The following is a 27934-nucleotide window of genomic DNA, read 5'->3' as shown; positions in this document are numbered from 1 at the left end:
TAAGATTGCCTTACAAAAGGCAAATATATTTAATAGTGTATATTATATATACAAATTGATGGTTCAATAATGCTATGCAAAGCAGGAATATCTTTAAAGAAACCCTGAGCAAAAAGGAGGATGTAATTTTTATTTTACACTTATTGCAACATTTTTTATGGTATTTGTTTGCTAAAATGACTAATAAAAGGAATATGTTGAAACCAGATGTTAAAATAAAAGTGGGCATTCTTTCCATTTCCAGCATTTAAAACTCTAGAGAAGAGAGTTCTGCTCCATCAGCTTCGGAAATAGATGTTTAACAAGGTAGAGAACAAGCTGAGCCTGAGTAACCCAAGACAACCAATTCCTTTAGCAGAAAGAGTGTCTTCTGTCATCAAAAAGAGCCATCTGGAAGAGTGCTGGCTCCCTGCCAGGAACAACCCTTTAACAACCACTCGTCATGTGCTTTAAGTTATAACGTTCATAGCGGCACAACCTGGAGTGTTGGTAAAGGTCCTATTGGAGGAGCAATGTATTCCTCCTCCCGCAGTAACCGCAAAAGGATGTTCTTCTTATTCTTTGGCCAGTTATAAATGTGAGTGTTCTGCAGCCAGGTAGGCACGTGTTCCTGAAAAAAAACAAGGAAAAGAAAAGCTAAATCCCATAAATCCTTCTGAATCTTTACCAAAATCTTTCAGATTCCGTCACACCCTGCCAAGGAAGATTTAATTCTGTCTGTTCTAGGCACTTCCTGTAACAACAAGAAATGTTAATTTGGCTTCAGAATTGTATTTGGGTTCCTAAATAAATGAACTTTGTGTGATCTCACAGCTTGCCTGTCTCCCTTCTGCCATCACATTAGCTAATTTCGCCATGTTTCAAAGGAAGTCTGATATCAATGACAAGCATTGAAAAGCTTGTGAAAATAAATGGGGAATGGGAGGGCAAAGGGGAAGGGAGAAGAGAAGAGAAGAGAAGAGAAGAGAAGAGAAGAGAAGAGAAGAGAAGAGAAGAGAAGAGAAGAGAAGAGAAGAGAAGAGAAGAGAAGAGAAGAGAAGAGAAGAGAAGAGAAGAGAAGAGAAGAGAAGAGAAGAGAAGAGAAGAGAAGAGAAGAGAAGAGAAGAGAAGAGAAGAGAAGAGAAGAGAAGAGAAGAGAAGAGAAGAGAGAAGAGAAGAGAAGAGAAGAGAAGAGAAGAGAAGAGAAGAGAAGAGAAGAGAGAAGAGAAGAGAAGAGAAGAGAAGAGAAGAGAAGAGAAGAGAAGAGAAGAGAAGAGAAGAGAAGAGAAGAGAAGAGAAGAGAAGAGAAGAGAAGAGAAGAGAAGAGAAGAGAAGAGAGAAGAAGAAGAGGATTTCAGTGCCCCTGGCAGGGAAAGGCTGCCACCTTAGTAGCTGCTAAAGGATCCATTCAGCACGTTCAACATTGGGATGAGGATCAATAGGGAAAGACTGGGACCCCACAGGAACATTTCACATGCTAGTAGCCCTCTCCCCCTGCCCTTGCACCCTTCTTTGCCAAGCATGGTGTGCTCTGAGCAGAAGGCTGAGGCTGATGCTGAGCTTGTGGAGAGACTAATGCATCTCCAGATTAGCAGAGTCAAACCTCCACCAATTCCTGCATCCTGGAAAAGGTGCAGTCCTTCATAGGGGTTGGCTAATGTCCATTAACATAATGAAGCTGGGACCACCATGGCACTGGACGTGACAGCCGGCTGATAGAGACGAGCCTGCTCAAACCTCATATTCCCATGTTCCCACAGCCTTGGGACAGCCTGGATATGTAGGGGTGTAGGGCTATTATAATACTACTAATTAACAGAGGGACAGATCCTTGACCAAAACCAATTCATGGTCACCATGAGACAGAGATTTGTTTTGGAATTGGAGACACCAGAACCTAGCCAAAATGAGACATCAAGTAAGCAACATGAGGAGCCAGGACATCCAGCACTTGGTCCCTGGACCTCTTATTTAGCAGTGTTTTCCCAAGATAGCCCCTGTTAGGAGCAGCACAGTTCCTGTCAAGCTAGTGGAGCTAGCTCCAAGAGGACAGAGCAAAAAGCTGCTGGCATGCACATCTCTGGCACCTTGCCAGGGAATGCCCTGGCATGGGCTGCACATGTCCTGCTGCCAGCAAACAGCCTAGCTGCAGTCCAAACCTTTCTTTCCCATGATCATGCTTCTCAAATTGGCTGTCTTTCCTTGGCCTGTACAGCTGTAGGAACAAGGCTGCATCACTTTCCCTGCTCAGGGAGCAGTTTGTGTTAACTGATGCAATCACTCTGTTAGAGCTACAGGATTTACGTACAGGAAGAAGGAAGCAAGTCACACAGGCACCTACAGACCCATTAGTATGAACTCACCTAGGCTTTTGAACAAGCAGCTTTGTGATTGGCAGAGGTATCTATCAAACCTGACCTTCCTCTTTCTCCAGTGGCTGAGAAAGGATAAGCTTTGGTCAATGGTCTCCCTGAAGTGGAGGTTGTTCTTTAAGATGGACATCTCACTGCACAGGGGTAAGATCCCACAGCATTCCCTTTGGTAGGAGCAAAAATAAGCTTCTTGCCTCCACCTGCTAGTCTTTTTATTTTGGCATAGGAACAGATTTTAATATTTTTGAATTTAATTCCTTTAACAAAGCTCTTTGGAATTGGCCAAGAGACTCAAATGTTACTGGGAGAAAGAAAGATAACTATGTTTGCATGCACATGCATACCATTGTTACATGGAATTTGTTTCTTTACTAAATCTTGTTAAGAGCTATAGAAGGAAATGCAATTAAATGTGGCAGGGGTTTTACCAAATGAGCTCTTTCTCTGCCTTTGATAAGAAACTACATTTTTTGGACAAAGGAAATACAGTAGATATAGTCAGTCTAGACTGCAGAAATGCATTTGCTAGAGGTCCACATGGGTAACTTATTAGTTAAGATGGAAATTAGTGTGAGAAATGTGTAGTAGGTAAGAAATCAGCAAGTGAGGATATAATGAGAGAGGCACTATACATCCAGAGACAAGCTCTGTGCCTTGCTTCCAAAACTGCTCGTGCAGTTTAGTTTAAATTAACTAGTTTAATTTAGTTTTAGTTTAGTTTAATACCCTCCAAAATGAAGTCAGTGCAAAAAGCTCTTGGACATGAATCAGCTCTGGCAATAGTTTTAATTTGAGGGAGGTGTGGAGGGGTAAAGGGTAGCTATAGCTGCTATTTTTATCCAGAGTGAGAAAGGGGCGTTTCCTTGCTACGCAACAGCATCTGTCGTTGCAGGTGGGAGTAATGGGAAAATGGTTACTGTCCTTTACATTTTTAAAATTTGGCTGTGTATCTGTGAACTGAGAGGAAAATTCTCCCTATGCCATAGGGAGAGTATCTGATAACTCCGCAGTTCAAACTGGTAGGAAGAGGGCAGAGTGTACTAGTGCAAAGGACAGGACTGTTCAGGGCTGACATGGTTTGGCATCTCCTGCCTTCCCTGGCACCAGCCCTGTTCATCTCACCCCTTGACTGTTTCCAGAGGAAGCCTCTAGCATGGGGCAATCTTGGCTTAGCACTTTGGTCATCAGATAGCCAGATGAGGAGGACACATTTCTGTGGACTGTTGTGATGCAAACCTTGAACCAGCAAGACCCATGTTTCCTTTAGTAGTGTACAATTGGAAGCTGGAAATGCCAGTTCCACCTTAACTGTGTGTTGTGCTTTCCTCGCCTCATTATTCAATTTCCTAATGAACACTCCTTGGATCACACAGATCTCTTCCTGTTGGAGGTCGACTAATTTTCACATACCAGCAGTGCCTTATGATGTGCTGTATATGAGATTAACTCATCTAATGGCCCCATCCCCAGATGAAACCTCCAAATCTTCATTTTCTGCTTTTTTTCCACTGCCAGCTATGCTAATACTTGAATGTATAAAGGACAGTATAAAAAAAGACAAAATTGAAGTAATTTGCCTGCCAACATCATCCAATTGTACATATACTTGGCAGTTTTTCAGGTACCTCACTTCCTCTGACTGCCTCCAGACTTCATTAGTGCAACTTGTTCAGGGTCTGGTGCTCTCCTTCCACCCATGATATCCTCAGTTACATTATCATTAAGCAGCTAGATGAAGGTAGGTGATGTACCAAAGGATTATGTGGAGAAAGAGACTAAAGCTTAACAGCAGTAGAAAATGCTGAGCTGCATAATTTAATGAGAAAAGCACCTCTCAAAAAACTGAAGGGTTATGTGGACTACAGAGGATGGGCAGGAAGGATTCCTGGAGCCTGATGCCTTGATAGAGACAGATGGATAAACCAACCCTGGAAATTCCTTACAGACCACTGTCTGAGGGAACTGCTGCTATACATTAAATAAATTTCTGATAAATAAAGTTGAGCCCAAATAACTTACTGTTCTGTCTCAGAGCCCCAAGACAGCTATAGTGCCTCCTGGGACACTTTTCTCTGCAACCCTTAAGGTGCCACATGGCTTTAGACTGTGTGGTCTGTTCACATGGTGGGCACTCAAGTAGCCCCAAGGTTAGAAGCCCTTTTCCCCCATCAAAAATTGACTGAAAATGCTGACTGCTTTCCTGCCTTTGGCCTGCCCAATTCCCACCATTGCTGTCTTCCAGGTACTTAGTTAAGGTAAGTAGCAGACTGAGATCATTCATGAAGGGATCTGAATGACATGAAATACCAGAGGTATTTTCAACCCACAGGACCTCACACATTTTACAAACTCAGGGACATATTTTCAAATTTCTGATCTTAAATTAAATTAAGAATTCATTTATTAAATAAATTTATATTAAATTTTATTATATTTAAATAAATGAAGTTCTTTATTAAATAAAGAACTTCATTACACTAAAATCTGTAAGTGCAGTGGGACTGCACAGCCCTATAACCATTGACAACATTATTTAAATTTTGACTCGTGTTCCAAAATTTGGGCACCCAAAGAAATATAAAGAATTTTTCCATACTTTTCTAAAATGCAGCTGTACCTAGGGGCAACATGATAGATACCCAACAGCGCACAAAGCATTTAGTTATGCAAAGTGAGCATGAATACAATGCAGGAGATTGAGAAAGCTATAACTGAAGACTTAATACTTTTGTCTTTGTAAAAATCCAAGAGATCTTCTCAGTGAGGTAAAAGAGATGGAAATCTGTTGCATTACTTATTTCTTATTCTCAAATGAATCTTCAAAACAAGTAAGGAGGGCAGATGAAATGGCAAGTCCTAAAAAATCTTTGTTTGCCTTTGATGGGCTAGTCAAAGTTCATGAAACAGCCTAGTACTTTAGTATTTCTTATACTCTTTATTCTTATATTCTCAATACACCCTCTTCCAGATCCTTTCTTCAGTCATAAATCCTGCCCATCTCACTCATCAGCATTGCATTTGGACAAAATTATAAAAGGGTTAATATAAAAAGCATGCTTCCTGAATAGATTGCCCCTCTCCATTTAAGTTCTTTCAGTGCTCAAGGCAATTTGAGTTTTAGTTGTACATTCATCATCAGAAATACATTTATACGCTGATTTATATTGTGGATGAAATGTTTTTTATTTGCATGTACATAACACAGGAACTTTGGAATACATAAAACTATAAGCTTTGGAATATTACTTAGGCTGTTAAGAACCAAGAAATTGAGTGTTTGAGTTTTAAGATTCCATCTGCTGCACTGTGATCAAAATAATATGCACTTAATCATGTGGAAAGAATATAAGCATGCTTGTATGTTACCTTTTTGGCATTTGGGAAAAGCACAGGGATGAATCTGAAGTTCATACTTCCTTGCTGTATAAACTCAATCTGCATCTAGAATAGAACAAAAAGCCAATTTTATTGTAATGACATGACAATTTTTCTCTGCATGTGTCTGAACCCTATGTATAAAAACATTCCTTGTTTACTTAAACTGCTTTTCTGTTAAATGAGTTGATCTATTCCTGGTGGACTCAGTGTTGTTTGGTTTGGCCACTTAATCTAATTCTTCATTGCTACAGAAAGGATACAGGAAAGATCTGTCAACATTTGTTGAACATTTAGTTTCAGGGTGTGAAATAATTGTGGGTTTAGCTGCAGGTGCAATCCCATGAAATCCATCTCGATCTGGTGAAGCCTGACTTGACTAACACCCACCCCTGTTTGGCCTACAAAGGGTGAAAGATTTCAGCCAGAGGCCAGGTCCATGTCTGAGCCAGGGCTCAGCCTGTTCCCCATGGCCCTGGACACAGGCATCCCAGGGGTGGTATGGACAGCAAAGTACTGCTGAGAACTCATCCGCTGGTGACAGCTTCTGAGAAACCCAACTGCATATTCCAGCTGGGGGATCAGATGGGTTACAGGCTGAGAAAGGCAGCTAACTGCAAACCAAGGGAGAAAGGATCAGCTTCATGGCTCTATGGGCTCTTCTGGGCTAAATGTGTGTCCTGTGACAGGCTGTGGAGATGGGTATCTGGTCCTCTGGCACCTCTGTGCACTCCCCAGGAACCTCACATTGCATCTCTGGCCTTTGCTTTGCAATTCCATCCTTCAGTCAGCTCTACCACTGCGTTAGAAAAGACCTCAGTTCCAGGATGGCTGAAGCAACAGGGGCTGGTTTAGAGGGAGGAAGGTCAGGCACTGTTAGATAAGATTGTGCTCAGTGCTATACTAGGGCTCAAGAAGGTGAAGGAAGGGAAAAAAATTGAACAATAAAGAATATGAAGAAATAAGATGAGCATGTTTAATAGGATTTTTCTTCCTTGAACCTCTTAGCAGATGTTAATGAGCATACGGAGCTGATGAGAGGAAGGATTAATGAATTCCAAAGAGGGGTGTTTAACTATGGGGATTAGAGAAAACAAAGCAAAGAACCTGCCATTTGGAGACAGATTTGTCTTTTGAGAAGAAGAGACAGTCTTTGTAAAACAGCAAATGCATGTCCTTGCTTACCATCCTGTGGATGTACTTAGTATGTAAGCCGTGTTCATCCCTGTCCAGCTGGGATTCAGCCCCTTCCACATCCTGTTTGTATTTTGGACTGATTGCTATGATTATCATCACTGTCTTCTGTTAGGGAGAAAAGCACTTTCATGAAATTGAGAAACGCAGCATGTTTGGTAGAGGCAGATCGGAAATCTGCCAGTTTGTGTTTTAAGTGATCTTTGTGTTCCTGGCAAACACAAGAGGATCTCATTCATTCTGGCAGGAAATACAGGAGAACTCATACACTCATTCTCCTCGTTATTTCTCAACATCTCAATATAGAAAATCGAAATGTCAAGAGATGTATTAGCAGCTACTAGTTGACACTTGGAATCCCTGTCATAAAAAGCTACTTTTTATCAGTGTAGAGTGTCTATGTGCATACATGGAAAACTTTTGTCTTTAAATTCAGACCCAAATGTTTTCCAACAGCTTATGTAGAAGTGCATCTCTTTAGTCATCTATGGCTTTTTATACAAAAAGGAACTAAAGACAGCAGTCTGTGGAAGCTACTTCTAGGGCTCTCAGTGGCAGAAATTATGTCTTTTTTTGCTGACCTTACTGGCAAAGTGTGCAGAGAGGCTGCTGTGCAGAGAGGGGGGCTGTTGTGGATGGCCTGGGCAGCTTTAGGGGCTCTGTCATGATGGGCTGAAGGCAATGCTCCTTCACCTTGCAAGGACAGCCCCGATCCTGCCTCTGACCTGTTTAATCCCAGCCCCACACTGAGCTCAGGTTTCCAGAGGGGGGCCATCCTTTATATCTGGGAAACATCTCTCCGCCTTAATGGCAGGCCAGTTGAAATGCAGCAGATGAAAGCTTCCTACTTGTGTTTACCTGGGGCCTGCCTTTCATCCCTGGCACATGAAGCCTGTGAAAGGCTTCCAAATGTTACAGTCTGCCTGGCACATAATTAACTCTTTCCTTCTGTGCTGTATCAAGAGAATATGCCCCACCACAGGGTCAAATACAGTAAGGAGCCATTATCCCTTTCACTGACTCAACATACTCTTGAATTACTTTTGCTTGTGATTGACATGTGTGTAAGCACTTACAGATGTTGAGGGTTTGCAAGAGACATGCCCAGTTGCACACTTTCCTCTGCTTGTGTCCAAGCAGTCCCGTCCTCCACACACATGTAAGGGTTTTCAAGTTAGTAACTGCCTCTACAGTCAGTGAGGGAAACCAAACTTTTCTGGGGTGGGTAGTCAGAAAAAGATCCTCAGGTGGAGGCAGGAGATTGTTCTCAGCACATACTGGTTTCTCCTACTGACTGTGCACAAGTCCCAGAGGAGATCTGCCAGTGCATTTTAAGTGACAATGATGTTTTTGGCAAAAGTAAAGTCACCTGTCTTCTGGTTTCATTACCTACATTACACACAGTGAGCCCAAGCCTAATTTGTCCTGATGCAAGCCCCAGTAGGCATGACTGCATTTCCATGACAGAGGTCCCAGGCTGGCTCTCCATGGAGTTGTATCCTGCCTGCATGGACACCTTCAGGAAACCTGCGTAGGGCCTGCATGGGCACCTTCAGGAAACCTGCGTAGGGCTGGCTCAGATGGTTGAGCTTCCTTGCTCAGGTGGAGGAGAGTTCACCACTTCTGTCATCCTGTTCCTGAACCATGGAGATCAGGCCAGAGTGAGTCAGAGACCCAGTGGCCACTCAGCAAGGCAAGAATCCAAGGAAGGCAGCCCATGATGGCTCCTGTCCAGTGGCAGAATCGCCAGTTTGCACCCAGCTGTGCTGGTACAGTCCGACCACTTGGCTTGATCCTAAGGGAGATGTGCCCTCACTGCTCAGGGGAACTTCAGAGGAAGTTGCTGCTGCAGGGGACAGCACTGGCAGCAAGATAAATCTCCGTTTTACTGCTTAGATAGATACAAAGTGATGAGAGCAAATCTATATATCAACCAAGAGAACACCAATTTCCAGTTTAAATGTAGTATGGTTTATCCAGAAGAACCCTTTAGATATCAGTATTTTAGGTATCAGTGTAAAAGCTTCAGGTGAGAAGGAGGAACATTAACCATGACTGTGCAGCCTGGGATGAAATATAGATATCATTGTAATGAAGCACAGCTAAACACCACTATTTAAAAAGGGGATGTAAGAATAACTTTTCCAATGGCAGCTTCAGGATGGATGTAACAGGCAGCATTAGAATTTTGCAAGAATGCCAGGATTAACACTTCATTTCTTAAAGAAAGAGCTCTGGGACCATCAGATATAGATGTGAGATTTGCTTACACGCTCTCTGCAATGCCTCTGCCATTTCTACAGTGGCAGGGAAGACAACAGTAGGGTCTTGCATTTTCATTCTGTCCCTGATGTGTATTAAAATAATTCAACCATTTTCCTCAGGTCACCTCTGCTATAAACAAGGTTAAATTGCCCTTACATACATCACCTAGGTAGCGCTCCATCCACTTAATGATGTCAATACCTCGTACCGTGTCCTCAAAGATATCAATCTGCAAGAGAATGAAAGTCTGTGGTGAGCATCCCTTCACCTTTCCTTCCTGTTTTATGGCACTGATAGAGCAACTACTCCTTTCTTTGTTTATGACAAGCATTCCCTTAGGAAAAAAACGTGTACATGCACTTCTCCCCTTTCCGTGCAGTCCGGAGTCAAGCTGGATAGGCAGAAGGCAGAGAGGGCTGCTACAGGCACCTCTTGGGCTCCTACTCAGCTGGCCCTTTGACTGGCTGCCCTGCCAGTCCCCAGCTCCCACACAATTTTTACTGCCCACCTTCTCCATCTGTATAGCTGCAAATGCCTGCTATTTTCTGACTGCGAGGGTATACTGAGTGTGTAGCTTTAGCTTCATATTGAACTAAATATTCAGGGTGTGTGGTGGGAAGTCAGCCAGGTCACTGATAACTGGGTGCAGTCACCCAGAGTTCAGTAACAGCAGAGCAATGGAGGACTTCATAGGACTGAATATGACCAACACTGCTTGCTTCTCTGCATGCCCAGTACATCCAGAAACCAGCAATCAGTGACTGTGACCAATGGAGAAGTATGAACTTCTCCAAGTTCTCGAGATAAGGGTCATGATCTGCTCTCAAGTCTTTCTTTTTCCCTTTCGGAATGCAGACAGCCCACTTGTTTCCCAGCTTTGGGGCCATTTTGCTGTATTTATTATTTCCGCAACAGGCTCCAAGAATTGCATGTCCAGCAAAGGTGCTATTAATGAGGCTTCTACTCTGTAAAGCTATGGTGCCCAAAAGCTTTCTTATGAATTGGTCATAGTACAGAACTGCTAGGGAGAAGTATAATTGCAGTCTCTGTAAAAAAATCTTTGATTCATGAAAATAAATAAGCATGCGCAAAGCTCCCCACTGAGTCTCATTCCGTTTAATGATAGCCACTTGCTTAAATGCTTTCCTGAATTGGAGCCAAAGAGTGAAGGTTGAAGGGTCAGATAGCATATGCTCTTGAAATAAGAAAATATGAATCAAGATTTTGATAAACACTGAATCCTAGAGCCTCTGTGGGCCTCTAAGATGAACCAAACTCATGAGAAATTCAGTAAAAAACTGAATGGCTTATGGGATTAGAGAGTACTACACAGCACAGACCTTTTCAGGCCAATGATTTTTAGAATCCCTTTTGAAAGTATAACAAAGCAAAATCACTTTTAAAGGGATAACAAAGCAAATTAAACCATGAGATAGGCTGTTTCATTAAGCTGTGTGAATTTTAGAATCTACTTTTAGATCTTTTTTAGCAGAAAGTTACTCACATCTGAAGAATCAATGATGTAGTAGCATTGGAGAAAATAAAAGGTAGGATGGGAAGAACATAAAATTGACCTTTTGTAATACTGATATTACAGCTCAAATATGAGGCAATATTAATGGAATAGTTCACAAAACCTCATACTATTGCCCATCTGGTGTCACTAAGTGAAATTTTCCAGGATCATTATTAAAGCATACTTCAAAGCACAAAATTCAGTTAAAAGAAGAATAAACAAAGAGGCAGATCATTTAAGTTACAGCTTGCAAAACCAGGGCTAGTTCATTCTATTTGTAACTTCTTTAGCCTACAAAATGTGATGACAACCAGAAAAAATTTAAATGGACAGTGCATTTTCTCTGCTATTTAAAAAAAAAGCCTCTTCCCTGGCTGAAAGTATTTTTTTTCCGGAAGGAATACTTACAGCAGTTTGAAATCCGTTTACAGACAGGAAGTTCACAAATTTCATAACCTCCACTGCTGTATCCACTGAGTAGGTTATAAAGACCTTGCCTGGGAGAGAGAGTCTGTATGAATATGTAACACATTTAAATACACCTGTCACAGCCCTCCTTTAAATACGCCATTCAGAGGGCAAGAATGTCACAGCCCTCCTTCTCCACCACACTGCAGGTTCTGCCCACTTAGGTCTCTTTGGATTGTTTACGGAATGGATGTGGGGTAGTGCAGTGGCTCAGTGTTGAAACCAACCCCCTGTACAAAACCCTGCTCTAGATTTGAGCTCCTTCTGCTTTACTGGCAAGCTGCAGAAGGTAAATTCCTCTGCTGCTCCCCCTGCCCTGTGGCCAGAGATGCTTTTACCCAGCACTTGGGCATACCTGAGCCTGGGCTCTCACCCACAGCTTGAGTTACCTGCACTGGCTGCAGCCAGCACAGCTTTCCCCAGACCCACTGATAGGACAGAGCTGGAAGGGCCCTTATGCATGTCATATTGCCTCTCCTTGGAGCAACATTAACACCCTGTGCAGGCAGGATGCACGGCTGGTGACAGCAATGTCTTTGCCCTTGTGGGAGGGGTTTTCATGGCTTTGCATCGGGGTAAAGCAGCTGGCTGATCTAATCCAGCTGTGCATGTACCACAGATGACCCTGTTTTACCCAGTAATTCCTTCATCTAGGACACACTAACTGATAAAATAGGGTCTATCCAAGAGTGGTATCTGGCATCATACCTCACTCCTACAGGCCAGAGAGGTGTGACTCTCTGAATTTGAAAGGTGATACGTAGAATGAAGAATAAAGGAAAAATCAAAACCTCAGGAGAGCTGTGGAGGGTTCTTAGCAATGGTACCTCTCCCCTACTAGTCAGATTGGCATTCAGAAAGAAACTATTCTTCTGAAACCTGACTTTCCCCTACGAGTTGGAGGGTGAATGCATCTGTGGTGTTGGTGGCAATAGAAGCATGTCAGGCAGAGTCTGTCCTGCTCTCAGCATGTCCCAGAGTCCTCTCCAAACTCACCAGTTCAGGGAGAAACTGAGGTCAAGGCTCAGCGTATCTGTCTGGTTTGGGACAGACAGAAACACTTTATCCCTCAGGCTTTGTTTGTTTTTAGTCTTTTACTGTAAACTCCAGCTCCTCCTGCCTCAAAGGGACATCCTGTTTCAAGGAGTCATGAAAACAATCCAAACAGTATTTACTTTTTGTAAACAAAATAACAAGCAATTAATGACCATTATGTTTTCAGGATTCAAGGGGGTAATTCCATCCCACCAAACATAGACACTCACACCCAACACATGTGGTGACACTTGGTATTTTCTTTTCTTGTTGTCTTTGTCTTAATGTCATTTCCCCCTGCCTTCTCCTCTCCCTCCACCATTCTGGAGCTCTCCCACCTAAAGCTGTTAGGCTGTGCTGTAAAATCTTGCACAGAACAAATTTGCTAACCACTTACGCAACTCCTCCGGCAGATTGCTGGTTCTCAGAGTTCCCCTGGCTGCAGGGTTACTGAGAGGTCTCGGGACAGCAGCTGGAGATGGAAAATTGTCAGAAGGACAACCACATGCTTCATCTGGTCCACATGGCTTGGGGGGCAGCTGACCATTAGGTAGCTGGTTGTATAGCTGGTTTCTACAAAGAAAAGCAATGGAGGATTTAGAAAATACTTATTTTTAGGCAGAATTCAGAATTTCTTCTCCTTTTAATAACACACTAAGAACTTTATCTACATACTAGCTGTGAAATGTTCTTGCAGAAATGCTTGGCTTAGCACATCTGCTTAGTTATTACAGTGTCTTTGGAACGGATACCTTGGTGACAGGCTACCACAAGAAGCAGTTTATCGGAGAAACATTAATCACAGGAAGTAAGTCACACCATAGCTGAAAGTTGTTCAGTTTGCAATTAGCAGAAGCAAAGGCTGTTTCTGAATGAGAAATAATGGCATGTCGTGGATACTGTTATGCACGTACAGCAGCAGGGTGGCCCTTGGGTAACCTCTTCCATTATCTAAAGTTAAGAACACTTCATGGCAGCTCAGATGCTCTCACGATGTCCTGTGCAGCGCAAGAGGCTCAGAGAAAGGTGGAAATTGGGAAAATGGGTCTAAAGGGCACTCCAACTCCAGCTCCAGCTCTGGAGTGCCTCCAGTCTTGCACAAACCCAATGTTTTGCCAAAGGGAACAAAGTTAATTTCTTGACCAGCAATGGCAGTCCCAAACGAGGGTTTTTCATGTCAGGGACTGGCATTCCAGACCTGCAATAACCTTGCTTAATGTCTTCTCCATTGTAGTAAACAGACAGAAAGGGATGATTTTAGGAAGCTTAGCAGTTCTTGTCCTACTACACTTTGGCTTCAGATTTTAAGTCAATGGGAAGGTGAATCTATAGAGATTTTTATGTGAGGTGTGCTTGCAGTCTGCTGGGTTGAATTTGTTAGATCAGTTTTAGGTTTCTCTGAGACCTTTTCCCCAAAGAGCCATGATGCTTAGTCAATCAAGACCTCTCTCTTTTTTTTCTTAGCTTTCCTTAAATGAATGATGACAGGCTGGTCGCAGCATGTTTTCTGTTGTCACATTAAGATTTGGTTTATTCATTTCGGTGCAGATGTTTTCTGTTACAAAATACTCTATAGGCAAATATTACCAACATATAACTGCTGTTCCTGGAGTCAGCCTGCAAGCAGCAGCCATGCAGCCGCAGGACAGAGCCCGAGTATCCTGGATCTCTTTTAGCAGAAGAAAGTACTAATAAAAGCAACACATGCCTCATCAATGGCCACAAAAACACTACCTGGTGGCTGATTTACAGATCTTCCTGCAACTCCACCTTATCTAACAAATGTGCCAAAACTCAGGAGTCTGGCTTTAAATTTTACTACTGCAAAGGATATCCACTATTCCCCAACATTTTTACATTTTTATACAAACTCTTCAGTGCAGTTCTCTCTGCTGCAGGTACTCCCTGATCTTGCTGTCACTTTTCTGTTACAACCCTTAATTTTTCACAGGCCAGAGCAGAATGATATTTCAACTGTCTGCCCTCTTTTGTCCTGCCCATTTTCACAGCTCCCTGCCAAGACCATGTCACATAAGTGGACATTTTCAAGCACAGATGCCTGTAAGTTTAACACCTCTAAAAGTATTGTGGCACTTGAATAAAAAGTCTGATTTCAGATATTCTCAAAACCTGAGGCTTGAATTTGATTTTAGATAGCTGAGTCTGAAGGAACCCCTGCATGAATAAGATTTCCCATCTTCTAATGAGATACTTATAAGAATATAAGGCCTGGTAAATTAATATCTGAAAATCATTCAAAAAGCCCTGGATTAAAAGGGCCAGACATTTTGCTGTGAAAAAACATGGAAAAGGCTGCAAACTGCAATGTAGAGATATATCACCAACTGATGGAATTTCCTCCCTTTTTCTCTGCACCACAGAAGAGGTATGAAGGAAATCACTGGAAGCCAGTGATTGAGCTGTCCGAGGCTGGTACAGTGTAAAGCTGAAGACCCCAGCAAGCCACCAAATTGACCTTTGCCCGTGAGCAGGAGAGCTCTAAGGTTTCAACTGAGATATTTTTCAACCCCTCATCCCTTTAACCTTCAAGCATTTATCTTCCTTAACACATGCATTTCAGTATGTGCTCTAACAACGTATCAGGTATCCAGCTTTGAAGTCCTTTAGGGAAGGGTCAGGCCCCCATTGGGTGTAAAACAACAAATAAAGAAAACAATGCAGCATCTCACATGTGCTCCTGCAGCCTGGGCATGCTCACAGTACAAGGATTCAGAATTACTGGTTGAAAGCCCACAAAATCAGATCAGAGGAACTTCCACTTCCCACAACCCCCCCTCCTCCCCCCCCTCCCCCCGCCGGCATACTTACGGGAATCGAGGAGGACCAGGGGAGGAGCATGTCCTCTGGGGTGGCCGATCTCCAGTGCCTTTGGGAGCACGGAGGTTTGAGTAATTTGGGATGACTTGCTGGGCCGGGCGGATAACTCTCATGCAAGGTCCAGGAACAGGAGGAAGTGGTTGCGATGGCTCAGCAAAATGTTGGTAAGGAGCTCTGCCATCTGGGAGGGTGAGAAAATAAAGGCAGCAACTATCATTTCAGCCAACACATTTTTGCCTCAGTTTGTGTTTATTCCTTTCCAGGCATGTCTCAAGAAACTGAGCAGTTTGGAGGCATTTGCAGGTATCTCGCTCTGAAAGAAGCCAGATGAAGGAATGTTTTGGAGTCTAAAGCTTGCTATTTCCCATTCACATACGGCAGGGTTCAGATCCCTGCTCGAGGTTGGGCTGTTGGGACAGCTGACAGTTAAACATTCAGGGCTGCCTTGTTCCTATGCTTACTGTGCCTCAGTGTTTTCTGGTTGGGATTTTTTTTTTTTAATTTCTTTTTGGCAATGACTTGTGAAAATGAATCATCCCAAAGTTCTCATGAAAGCAGAAGCAAAATCCTGGAACAAATCAGTTTGCAACACTAAGACTAAGCAGACTGTGATTATTGTAAATGAAAAGAGGAAAAATAATCGCTTAGTTTGTTACTTCACCCTGTGTGAATTTTCTGTTAAAGTGACATTTTAAGGTCTTGCTGCTGCTCCTGTTGCCATCCGAGAGGCTGCAGGGGAAGCCCAAAGTGATGATTTTGCTCAAGTAATTCTGAAAACCTTTACTGTTGCTGGCCACACATAATACTGATTAAAAACCATTGTACAGTGGAACTGTTGGCATAAACTGAAAGAGAAAGCAATGTAAGCTGTTTGTTTCTCAATTGGGGGAAAAAGGAATTTTTTCTTCTCTCAGTCTTTCTCCTTGCAGTTTTCATTAGGCAGCAGCTCTGCACACTTCCAAGCTGCTGTGTGCAGATCAAAGTCCAGCCTGGCAGGGCTTATTAGCACTGCATGATTATGGTGTTATGAGCTGTCTCTAAAAGCTGCAGTACTCAAATACTCTTTTCCCCCAAAACTGTTTTTTAAAATCCTTTTAGCTATTTTTGGGTCATGCCTTCCTTTCCCTACCAGCCACGAGGAGGACCATCTATCTTTTTTGTTTTTTTTCTTTAAGGGGAGAATAAAGAAAGAAAACAAAGCTTTCATGGAATACTCCAATTCCAGGAGCCAACACTTAAGAAAAAAACCCCTCCAACCAACCCATAATTACACAGATTCCTGATGAAATTGTGAGTCAGCAACATTGCATTTGTTGAGATTGTTTTAGGAGATTTTCCCACCCCCCTCTTAACCCCTTGCAACAGGACAGGGTGAAAGGGACTGGGAGAACCATATTGCAAGTCAATATTGTTTCCTCCTGGATTCTTGACCAGCTCTAGGGAAGGTGGCAGGGATTTGGGACACTTGGTTTGGTTTTAAGGCCAATGTTTCATCAGCTTCCTTTGGATCTGTCTGCTGCTACAGTATGTTGGATGCAGCCACAGTTCAAAGCACAGCGTGGCCAGGCGTGTGTGCCCACACACCCCCTTACATCCCTGAAAGACAAATATCTGAAATTATGGTCCCCAGGCACACGGCATTGTTGTGAACATTTCTTTGACTTCAGAAGCAGTTTTGTTGCTGTATCTCAAATAGCAGGTGCCCGAGCCAGCTTAGAGCCTCCAGGCACAGTTGCTATTCCCTAGGGGAGGTGCAGAGCTTTGTTGTGGGTTGCCACTGCCCGACAATTATCTGAGACACAAGGAGCTGTCAGGAGGTGATTTACGCTGTAGCAGGCATGTGAGAAACAGAAGAGTACAGTTGCCAGCTTCTTGGTCCTGACCAAATCTGCTCCAGCCATCTGAGTTTATTTTACTCTTTTCGCCCTCTGGATATGGCTGGAATGGTAGTGATTTTTCTGAAGAAAGCCTTTCAGAGTTCCTGCTTTCAAACAAAATGTCCTCATTCAGTAAATGTCCTACTTCTCACGATGCCTGCTTGTGGAGGAGGTAAAAGGAGGTAAATAGTGAGGGGTGTTGTGCAACTATCTCTTTGTCTGCTTAGAGCTGAACTGAAAGGAGAAGGTAGGAAAGGAAAACCAGAGGACATTTTCCAAATGTTAAGCTGTAGATGTTGTTGAAAGTCCATCTGTAGCCCCCTCCTTTTTACAAAGTTCCAAAATCAGAGCTGGAAACCGAGTTTCTGAAACCCTCCTCTTTCATATACCTAATTACAGTACATAGGTGAAATGACAAAACTCTTTAAACAGATGCAATATAAATGCTGTGGAGTCAAAAAAGGTTTAAAAAAAAAAGATTTATCAGAACAGGCCTACAGCTTTTTATTACAAAGCCAGCCCAAAACAGGTCAGGGTCTCATGAGCCTAATGTAATATAAATTATATTAAAACAATGATATTGCTGTTGAATGTTCAAAGCTCACTTCATAACAGATAAAAATCTCAGAGACTGAAAAGGAATACTAATTAATAGCAGGCTGTAAATTGCACTGTACTCTCCCAGAGCCAGAACACCCATATTGAGGGAGTCACATCAGCGCTCAGCAACACAATCACCAGCAGCTGAGAGGGCTCCATTTTAAGTAATGAGCTCTCATTTCAGCTGACAACAGAAAAAAAAAATTAGGATGATGGATGTCACGCTCTTTTCACATAGAAATAAAACACATGGGTGAGTCTGGTCATAGTGCTGGGAGATACTATTTATGGAGATCAAGGATAACCTCCCATCCTGATCCTGGCAGGAAATTCTCAACTTTGGGGATCCAAGAGGGAGCAAGGAAATCTACGAAAACAACAGGAATTGAGTCGGTATAGGAGCCTGCCGAATGACTGATGCAAGGAGGAAGGAAATGACTAGAATATGAAATAACAGCAGGGAGAGGCTGTGCATGCTCAGCGTGACCGACAAAGGCTGGTTTCTAAGCAAAATCATTTGCCTGCATTTGATGAGTAACCACGACCTCTTTAACTTCAGAGGTTCAGAGGTTTTGCAGCAGAGAGTCCAGCCACATAACCCAAAAATCTGAAATTGTAAAATGGACTGCAATTAGATGTTTAAAGAGCTTAATAATTGCATGCTGTGCTGGAAACACGCCCTTGGTGAACGACGGCTGAGATACACCCAGAGAACCTCCTGTGGGGTGAGAGGTGCTACTCACGTGGGCCTTGCGGGGGCTGCTGTGCTGGGCAGCGGTGCCTGAAGCAGCCGTGGGCTTGCGAGGGCGTGTTGGGATGGGGCAAGTGATGGCACATAGGGCACTGCTGATGCTCAGGTCCCAAATATTCTCTGGAGATCAGTGGTCCTGGGAGGTCCTGGGGGTTCAGCACAGACACCAGTGGTAAGGGGGGCTCCAGATGCCTGATGCCCATGACGTCTTGCGACTGGGAGTTGTACCCGGTATCTACAGTTCCCAGCTCTGCCAGGAGTCTGTTTCCTGAGGGTTGCTGTGACTGTGAACTCCCTTGGCTGCTCTCCTCCAGTGAGGACTCCAGTGAGTCCTCAGGAACATCAGACAAGATCTGCTCTGATTTACTGGACTTGTGCCTGGTGTCAGCTGAAAACTGTGATCTTGGCTGCATGCCTGGTTTGTCCATAGTTATAGATTGTGTCTTCGAGGGAAATACTCCTGATATTGATTCACCAGGGGAACAGAAGTGTCCACCTCCATCAGGATCAGAATATTTTGACCACAAGCTGCTGTCAGGCTCCACAGACAGTGCTGAGTGATGATGTGCTGGTGTTCTGCAAAGGCAAGATGGATCAGCCTGAGGTGTTTGAGCAACATGTGAGCTCTGGGCCTCCTCATCCTCCACACCCTCTCCAGAAGGCTGCAAAGCCTTTTCCAAGATATGTTCAGGTAACTGGGACCACGACATGGATTCATCCACTTCGACTGGTATGCTTCGACCCACAAAAGTGCCTGAAAAATTGAGAACAGTAACACTGGAGATGGACAGCCACACAGTCAAACGCCTATCATCCATCATCATTCACTGACTGTGAGCTGGAATACTGAAGGGCAATATGTATTCTTTATACTTTAATGCTTTTTAAAAAGATGGCAGAAAACAGCAAGAAAGGTCTGGCTGACTTTTGGCAAAACAAGAAAGCAGAGGGTTAGCTGGAGTGAAGCTAGTAGAGAGTTATAATTTGGACTAACCTGATACAGAGGCCATTTCCAAGTTTTTTTGTTGAACCGGAAGTGAGTCAGCTGCCTTACTGCAAGGCCAGGATTTTTCAGCAAGCTGGAAAACAAGAAAAAGGAGTCTTGTAAACACGGTACAGTTTCACATGGGCAATAATCCTAAAATAACTCTATCTCAGATGCTGGAAAAGACATAGCAGTTAAAGTTTTGGAAATTGTGTTGCGCAAATCAAATGTTTTCTATGGGATTTCTGAAACTTACCGTTCCTGCTGATACTGGAGAGAGGCAAAAGCAGATGAACTGTCTCTCAGAAGTAATTCTGGCACCTGACAGTAGATCAGACTGCTTAGGTCTGGAGGTTTGGTTTAGGCATAATCCAGGCAACACAATCACTTGCAATTATTTTACTACTGACCTTCTAATGCTGATGCATCGGATCTAAACTTTATGACACGCCTAGCTGAGTAATTTCAACTCGAAATCTTGTTTCCAAGTGCTGCCGCTTAATTTATTGTACCATTTCTTCTAGTCTATTATCACACAACTCTCATTCTTTTTAATTGTTGAAAATTAAAAGATAATTTAGAGAGATTAGTTATTGGTTGGATTTTTTTCCTCTTTCCTTCAGAACTGACTTGGGCCCAAAACAAAATTATCACTTCCTTTTGGGGCTGCTATCCCAGTAAATGTGGTCCAGCCAAGTGACTCCTGATGATGGACACTTCTGCTTCACCCTGAGTCAGGTTGACAGCAGCAGTGATGGGTGAATGCTGAGCATGCATCAGGAAGTGCAGCCATCTTCATCCTCTTACAGGGTGCAGGCTCAGCTTCCTCCCAGCAAATTCTCTTTTTTACCATGGAATATAGAAAAACCACGCTTGGTGCTCATCATTTCCCTAGCCATTAACCTTATATCAGATTGAAGAAGCTAAAATCCCAAGTAGGATTCAGAGGAGAGGGGACTAAGAACTCAAGCAATGGGAATGACAACATATGGGAAAAGAATCTGGCCTGGAAGCCTGGTAGAGAAAGTCAAAATCACAATGTGTTTGAAGAGCTTTTAGAGATCCAAGAGTTTCTCCCAACTTCAGTCACAGTGTTTTGAACAAAAAAGTCAAATGAACAACAAATTTAAATGATCAGTCTATAAAAAAGAGTTGAACAGGATCACAGAGAGGTACAAAGCAGTGTCCCAGCCTTCACCCTGGCTTCCATAGTGATTCTGTAAAAGCAAATGTTGTGCCCCATGTCTACAGGGCAAGGTTGAGGCTTTACATTTTTGCTGATCAGATCAAATGACATGTACTTCCCCCTGAAAGTACCTCTGGCACAGAAAATTCAGGGTGTAACATTTGCTGGGAAGTAGGATATAAACTGTGCTTTGCTGCTGGGCTGCAATGTAAACATTCCTCCTCTATGTAACTTAAACCTCCATCTGTGCAGAAGATTTGCCATATATTCATACATACCCTATGTTATATTAAGCACATCCACAGGGAGAGTTATCCTGGGATAATTACAGTGGGATAATTACGCTGGTAAATTTTCCCATGTAGGCAAGTCCTCAGAGCAGCTATTAGCTGCACCAGCACAGCACACACGCTGCTGCTGCTCCGACAGCTGCAGCCCCTGCACGAGAGAGCTGGGTCTGGTGCCAAACCAGCTCCTGCCATTCCAGCACCCAGGCTGGAATGGCTCACGGTCAGCTCACCACCATCAAGTCTCTCCCTGAGGTTTGCACCCCTTTTTCTCTACACCAGGTCACAAACACCAGCCCAGCTCACTGAGTCCTGGTTTTCCGACTGGCATAGCTGATGTGACGGGAAAGAGAAAACTTCAAGCTCTCGGCACCACGCAGGACCGTGTCAGGAACTTGATGTTGTGCAGGGATGGCAAAGTGTCCTTTGCCTGGAACCTTTGGTCAGATGTCAGTTTAAATGATGACTGCCCTGGGGTGGTGACTCACCAGGGCAGCACAGCACAGTCAGATTTACACCAACCAGGCTGCAAAGCTGCTGAGTGGTCCCCTGACAGAGAAGCACCTGTGAAGGAGAGGTGTCAAATTCCCTGCAAAGCATCTGTCTTCTGCTTACCTCAACAGTTTTGTAAACCTGACCCTTGGATCAGCTGGCCTTGAAGTGCCTGCTCAGACACGCTTCAACTTGAGGATATCTCTGTATGTTTGGTTGTAAAGTGAATGACGTGCACTCCAGCAGCACAAATCACATTGCAAACTCTTATTTCCCCTCTGAGCATCTCCAGTAAACTGGTTCCTTGTGCAAAATTTACCCTGGTGTTCACAAAGCACAGTTTGGCTGAGGACTGGGGTACAGCTCCACCTCTGTAGGACACATGCATTGTCTGATCATCTCTCTGTTCAATATAATCCTGAGCAAACATGCCAACTAGACTTTTCTGAAACAAATTTGCAATGCCTTATACACCAAGATGCTGTTTTGATGGCTTCTGAAGTAGCTGGGTGAAAATACTAGAAAACACTTTGAATTAATATCCTCTATATTTGATAGCCTTTAGTTTAGCACCATGACAAGAAGAAAAGATTTCTGTAGAGAAACCGAGATCTCAATGAAGCAAATGGAAATCTCCCTATTAACTTCCGTAGGTTTTGGATTGGGTGTCAGATGGGATTTAAGCCACTAAATTCCTTTGGAGGCTACAACCTCCAAAGTTTTGGTCTTCTTTTTTTTTAGTTCCATTGCTAACATCTGGCTATCTATGAAATTAACTGCACGAATCTAATGAAAGGGAAAACATGGGCAAGAAAAATTCAGGTTTGCTTTCTTGAAGTTTGTTATTTAATGTATTTAGTCTGCCTTTTGGAGAAGGGATATTAGGACTTTATTAAACTGTATTGTAAATCATCAGCCATTAAACTCTTAAGATGTCTTACTTCAGAATATTTAAAAAATGTATTTCCTATTAGTTTAACCTCGGAATGAATAAATGCCTCTTTATCTCCCAAATCAACTTAATATTTAAAAGACAGTCTTATTTCCTTCCTGTGTAACATGACCTTAAAAAATTACTCCAAATAACTGAGTGAAATAATTTGGTCAGACAGAAGAGACTTAATTCCATCACTTAGGTTTTCACCTGCAAAAAATTCTAGGTTTTTAGATAGGATTTTGCTTAGACCCTGGTGCAGGGTGTAAGCAAAAGCTGAGCTTTGACACCCACGCACAGCCCCTGCTCTCACAGGGTCAAAGTAGGAGGCACCAAGGGGATAAGGGCTTTTGCATCAAAAAAGTAGGAAATGTGACTTTATCCTCCTCCTCCCTCAGTAGCCCTGGCTGGAGAGAGAAGCTGTTACAAGAGCAGAACTCTGTAGCGATGGCCCCGGGGATAAATTAACCCCAGGACATGCTGAACATCTTTTGAGCAATGCCGGCAATGGCATGTGGATGGAAATTCCCAAGAGAAATCCCCACACTGCTGAAAATATAACAGATGATTCAAAAATATCCTCCTCCAAAAGCACTACTTCAGGGTGTTGTTTTTGCTCAGCTGAAGATTCCTAGCTTTTGGAAAAAGACCCAAAAGAGCCCATTATCCCTGTATTTTGTGTTGCCTTGTGCTGCTGAGTTTCATTTTGTTTCCTTTGACTTTTCTAGTTAGCTTATCCTGCAAATACAGTTAGGCATAGGGCAGAAAAATGACCTGCTTGGTCTCCTGTGCTGAAGAACTAGAGGAAAGGAATGCTTCAGCATACTGAAATACCCTGGGAAACCTGTAGCCTGATCCTTTCTCTGGCACAGAGGCTGCTGGAGAGCAGAGATCGTGCCCAACCTCATTTGGAAAGACACTACAACTTCAGGTCAGCTCACGATATTGCCAGAAAACGTCAAGAATTTAATATCCCCCCTGCTCCTCTGACTATTCAGGAGATTACTGATAACCAGCTGGAGCCGTTGCATATATTTCTGCTTGTAATAAAGTGAGGAGGCCTTTCCTAGAGGGACAGAGCCTGGACTGCTCCCAAAAATGTCAAGGGAAGTCCTTAAACTATTCTTTTTCCTTCCTCTCCTTATACACCCAGTTCTGCAATGTGCATTAATTCAACAAAATAACCTTTAGGGTGTGTGCTCAGTGATTCAAGCTCCTGAGAAGAACCCCCTTCCAGCTTCCCTGTGAAGCTTCCCACACCCAGAGAGCTTCTTCCTCTGCCTCTGCCAGGGAGACAGGGGAAGCCATCCAGATCTCCTGCTCACATCCAGCTGCTGTTGGCCATGGCCATTCCTGGAAACCTGCAGGGAGAGCATAAATGAAGGGGAGCAAATTCTTCTGCAGGTCAGTAGAGATGGGCCTGAGCACCCAAGTTTGAAGCAATGGCCAAAGTCCCCTAAAAATCCTCCCACGAAGGCAAGGGGACAAGGGGAAGGGTGTTGCGCTTAGCTCATCTGTGCTGTTTTCTTGCGGCCGATTGCAAAATCCATCAGGTATTTATTTCATCTGTTTTCCAGCAGAAAGACTTGTCAGGATGTGCTGTCCCAAAACACACACACTAACCATCTATCTGCTTTTGATTAGAAACCTTCTGTCATGAAGAAACAGAGAGAGAGAGAGAGAGAGAGACTGCAACATGAGCATGGTTCTGGAGAGGGGGAAAATATCTTTGCTCTTTTGATCAAACTTTTATTTGTCTACCTTGTTAAAACAGAAAACATTAGGATGAGAAAGAAACCTCACCTTCCTTGGTGCACAACACACAAGGACGGGGTTTTTTTATTCACCAGTCACAGCATTTTTGAAATGGAATGGGTAGAGATTAAGGCAAAGCTGAGATCACAAGGGGTGGGGACAGACAGGTATTTCTTGATTTCCAAATAATTCCTGTGTACTTTGGCTGAATCCCTTAAGCTCCCTGGTGCTGCTGATATCCATCTGCAGGATGGGAGTAAGTGGATGCAGAATCTGCAAGCTGCTGTGAGGATGCACATGCTGAGATCCCAAGGAATGCTGTTGCCATGGGGTGAGATGAGTGTAAGTGTGCAAGAGCACTTGCTCTAAGTGCAGCTTTCTCTACAGAAGCACTAGACACAACTTTCCTCAAAAAAAAACCCAGAGAGAAATCCTTACAGGAGGAGCAAGTGCAAATGTGGGAACTGGTTTGGGTCTACAACTTAAATACGCGCTGCCAAGGAAATCCAAGCTTCAGAGTTTGTCACTTTACTGTGAGAAATTTCGGCTGCTGTCATCACAGATGCTGACCCTCTCCCTTGGGTACCCTCCACAGCAAAGACTAAGGACACGTGTCACATTCCTAGCCCAGACTTTTAGCCCTCTAGGGTAGGTAATGCTTATTTTCATGACTTCTGGAAAAATTAGAAAAAGAATATGGAAACAACATTTCTCTGGCTATATGGTTGCTCTCCCGTATTTTCTGAAGCTATGGCAGGAAAATCTACATGTGCCAGGAGAACATACTTCAAATCCTGTCTGCACGGCAAACTTCACATTCTCTTTTGCAGCACTAATGCTGCTTCAGTGGACAATCCATAGTGCAAAGGCTAGAGCAGACCTGGTATTTTTTCCCTTTTTAGTGTAGACACCGATATACATGTTGAAGGAATGCTGGGCAGTAAGTAGTAAGAAACTAGAAGGGTGATACCCTCTAGCAGGATCCAAACAAGCATCTTGGATATAGGCAGCATTCCCTGCCAGTTTTCTAAATTTTGTGAAATATGAAAATGTCTACAATTATCTTCAGTATCCTTAAAAATGTGATTGTTTTCCAGAGACTACTTCCCCCCCATTTCTGGTGGCAAAACTCTCACAGGCACTTAAGAACCCCCAGTCTGGGATATGCCAGGGCCCAGGGACATCCAAAATTCCTGTCACAAAACTGGGGCTGACTCAGTGGGGTGGGATGGGGGAATCACTCTGAGAAGCATCAATTTCTTCAGCCTACAGCTTCATGCCTTACACTGAAGACTCTGGCTCCCAAAAAGCCCCTGGTATTTCACAGGGCTGATGTCTCTCCCATCCCTAGCCACTCTCCCTGCTCTGCAGCACGAGGGCTGTGGGGTGCGTGGGTGGCAGGAGGCTGAGGGAAGCCTGCGGGACCTGACGTGTCTCCCTCAGCTGGCGTGAGAACAGCCTCGCTCACTTGCAGTCATGAAACGTGCAGAAATGTGTGTATCTTTCAGACACGTACCCTCTGCCAAACTTCAAAAGCCACTGCTGGGGGTGGGGGGCACTGACAGACACGAACACCATAATTGCACATGCCTTGCTTCCTGCCTTAGGAAAACAGAAAGAAAACTCAACTCCATTGGAAAATAATAAAAAAAAAAATATATACAGCGTGCTTCCAGACACCGCCAGCACTCTGCAAGGACAAGGCCAGTTTCAGAGGCTGACGGTACTGCAGGCAGCAGAATCATTGGCAGCCACTCACCCACCATGGCCCAGCCACCTGTGCCCCATGCATCCCTGTCTCTGGCAACATCCGCCATGGGTGTCACAGCAACATCTGGTCGTGGTGGGGCACTGGTGTGGCCAGTCCAGGCCTTGAACCCACCCAGGTCTTGCAGGGAATGGGAATTTCTGGTCTCAGGGTTGCTGGTGGTGGTTGAGGACCAGTAAGCTCAGATGTGCCAATCTCAGCCCTACAAAACCTGTATCCTGAAACTGGGTGAAATGGGAGCAGGTTTTATATGGGAGTAGGTTTTATGTGGCTGATTTTATCCTAATAGAAAAGAAATACTACCACCTTGCTCCCGCTTGTTTCTGTGCCAAGGCTATAGAGAATGGGGCAAAAAGTGTCTGTGATCCTGTTTTCTTCACACCTTGCAGCCACCTCTCCCTCACCAGGTCTGTGGACTTGTCCTATGCAGCCCCGGGTCAGCTGGGGAAGGAAAGGGAGAAGGAAAAGGAGAAGGAAAGGGAGAAGGAAAGGGAGAGGGAAAGGGAGAGGGAAAGGGAGAGGGAAAGGGAGAGGGAAAGGGAGAGGGCCATCGGCCAACACACCACCTTGAGTCTGCAGAGCCGGGCAGGGCGGGATCGGGATCAGGCCTGGCCGTCACTCATTGCCTGGCAACTACGTAAATAGGCAGGACAACATTTCGACACCAGGCGTGTCTGTCCCCAGTGTTTACCCCAAACCCCTCCTGATTTAAAAAAATTAACAAGAACCAACAAACAAATCAAACTGCAGCGAAATGGCTGAAACATGTTGTAACCATCTGTGAAAGTCAGGCTCTCATGACCCGAGAGAGGCGGGAGAAAGCGAGCGAGGCAGCAATTTGGGGGCGGGGGGGGGGAAGCCCCAGCGAGAGCCAGGCGTGGGTCAGCAGCTGACGGCAAACAGGGGCCGAGAGAGGCGGCACCTCTGACACTTCTTACCTTGCGGGCGAGGGAGGTTCGCGCTGGGCTGCCCCAGGAGAGCGAGAGGGCTGCGCGCCTGCTGCGCTCCCCGCCGCGCCCGGAGCTCCTTCCTCAGCCGGCCGGGCGGCTTTCCCTCCTTTTACGACACCCTCCCTGCCTCTCCCAGGTAAGCGGCAGAACTGGCTCTGCAGCAGGAAGTGGAAGAGGCACGCACGGCTCAGCGGCGGCGGGAGAGCCTCTGTGGGGGAGTGACACTTCGAAGCTCACGGCTCCCCGGCGGTGCCTGCGTGCGCCTCGCTGCCTCTCCCGTGGGAAGCCGGGCGGCCTCTGCGTGAGCGCCGCGGATAGATAACACGGGGGGAACCCCGGTGTGATTCCTAAACGGTGTGCCTTGTCGGGAAAGCCATCCCTTGCTTTCAGCTCTCGGTCGCTTGCTGTCAGGGCCAAATGTTAAATCAGCTGTGATTCAGACTACTGAAGACAAATCACATGATGCGTGTAAGAACTATATAAAGAACAACCAAAAAAAAGGATTTCTCGACTGGTTCTTTCTTTTAGGTTAGATTTCTAGACACTTCCAAGTTTCTACACTCTCAAGGAGCAGAAACTCCCTTTTCCTACAAGCTGAAACTTCCGTGTTCTCACAGCTCCTGAAAGCCGAACAGCTCCGGAGATGCCCGGTGAGCTGCCCCAGGAAAGCCGCTCTGGCCGCTTTTATCCCAGCCCACACCACTGTCCTGCCCCCCCACGCAGCGCATCTCCCTGCCGAGAAGCTCTTCCTGATCTCCAGTCTCATTTTCTTAGTTTAACCCTAGAAGAAGGTTCACTTAGCTGCGGCCTGGCACGGCTCCTCATCCTCCAGGTGACCGCAGGCGGACACCACAGCTGCCTCAATGCCTGGCAGGTCTGCCTGCGCACACAGGGACATCGGAACCATCCCCCAGGCTCCTCGCTCTGGCAGTGCCACCGCTGCTCCTTCCTGTGCCCCTCCTGTGACACTGCGGGCCGAGCAAGGAGCCACATACCCAGCATTCCTGCCCCCGGGAAGGGCTGTCTCTGCCTGCCCGCCACTCTGCCAGCCCCTCTTTCTGGTCCAAAGGCAAAGCAGTGACCCAGACAATTATCTCTTCTCATCAGGGAATGACTGCCCACATTTTTGAAGGTTTCCTTCAGGCAGCTGAGAGCAGCATGTGCCCCAGCTGAGCACTAAGTGTGATTGTATTGATGGCAGTGCAGTGATGCCCTGCAGCCTGGGCTTACCTTCCCTCGTGAGAAATCCCACATCAGCCTGGCCCTGGAACTGGCCATCCTGACCCCCTCCTTCCTCGCTTCCTCCA

At 44.6% G+C, this 27934-nt stretch overlaps 1 protein-coding gene and 1 long non-coding RNA gene across 8 annotated transcripts; one reads left to right on the top strand and one right to left on the bottom strand.

The window, feature by feature from the left end:
• TRAF3IP2 (TRAF3 interacting protein 2) lies at positions 1-26709 on the bottom strand. 6 transcript variants are annotated; one of them, XM_053938987.1, is made up of 10 exons: positions 26616-26709; positions 19265-19349; positions 18263-19024; positions 15034-15223; positions 12602-12777; positions 11110-11198; positions 9346-9414; positions 6912-7028; positions 5718-5792; positions 1-610 (listed from the first exon to the last, which is right to left on the bottom strand). In XM_053938987.1, the coding sequence occupies exons 2-10, from the start codon at positions 19278-19280 to the stop codon at positions 464-466; spliced, it is 1641 nt and encodes a 546-aa protein (XP_053794962.1). In that variant the 5' UTR covers positions 19281-19349; positions 26616-26709; the 3' UTR covers positions 1-463. The 6 variants fall into 6 exon arrangements, 5 of the variants coding, with proteins under 5 accessions (XP_053794962.1, XP_053794963.1, XP_053794964.1 ...); XM_053938988.1 differs by lacking the exon at positions 6912-7028; XR_008430152.1 differs by lacking the exon at positions 1-610 and having other exon boundaries at positions 5721-5792; positions 9351-9414.
• Positions 15099-18351, top strand: LOC128786035 (uncharacterized). Of its 2 annotated transcripts, none has more exons than XR_008430153.1 (3): positions 15099-15206; positions 15285-15345; positions 17846-18351. It is a non-coding gene; the product is annotated as an uncharacterized LOC128786035 (long non-coding RNA). The 2 variants fall into 2 exon arrangements; XR_008430154.1 differs by lacking the exon at positions 17846-18351 and adding an exon at positions 16218-16414.
• Positions 26710-27934: the final 1225 nt, after the last annotated feature.

This window comes from Vidua chalybeata, chromosome 3 (assembly GCF_026979565.1).
Source record: "Vidua chalybeata isolate OUT-0048 chromosome 3, bVidCha1 merged haplotype, whole genome shotgun sequence".
In the NCBI taxonomy this organism is placed as follows: Eukaryota; Metazoa; Chordata; class Aves; order Passeriformes; family Viduidae; genus Vidua; species Vidua chalybeata.
Note: the sequence above shows the minus strand (reverse complement) of the source record. Positions and strands in the feature narration are given on the sequence as shown.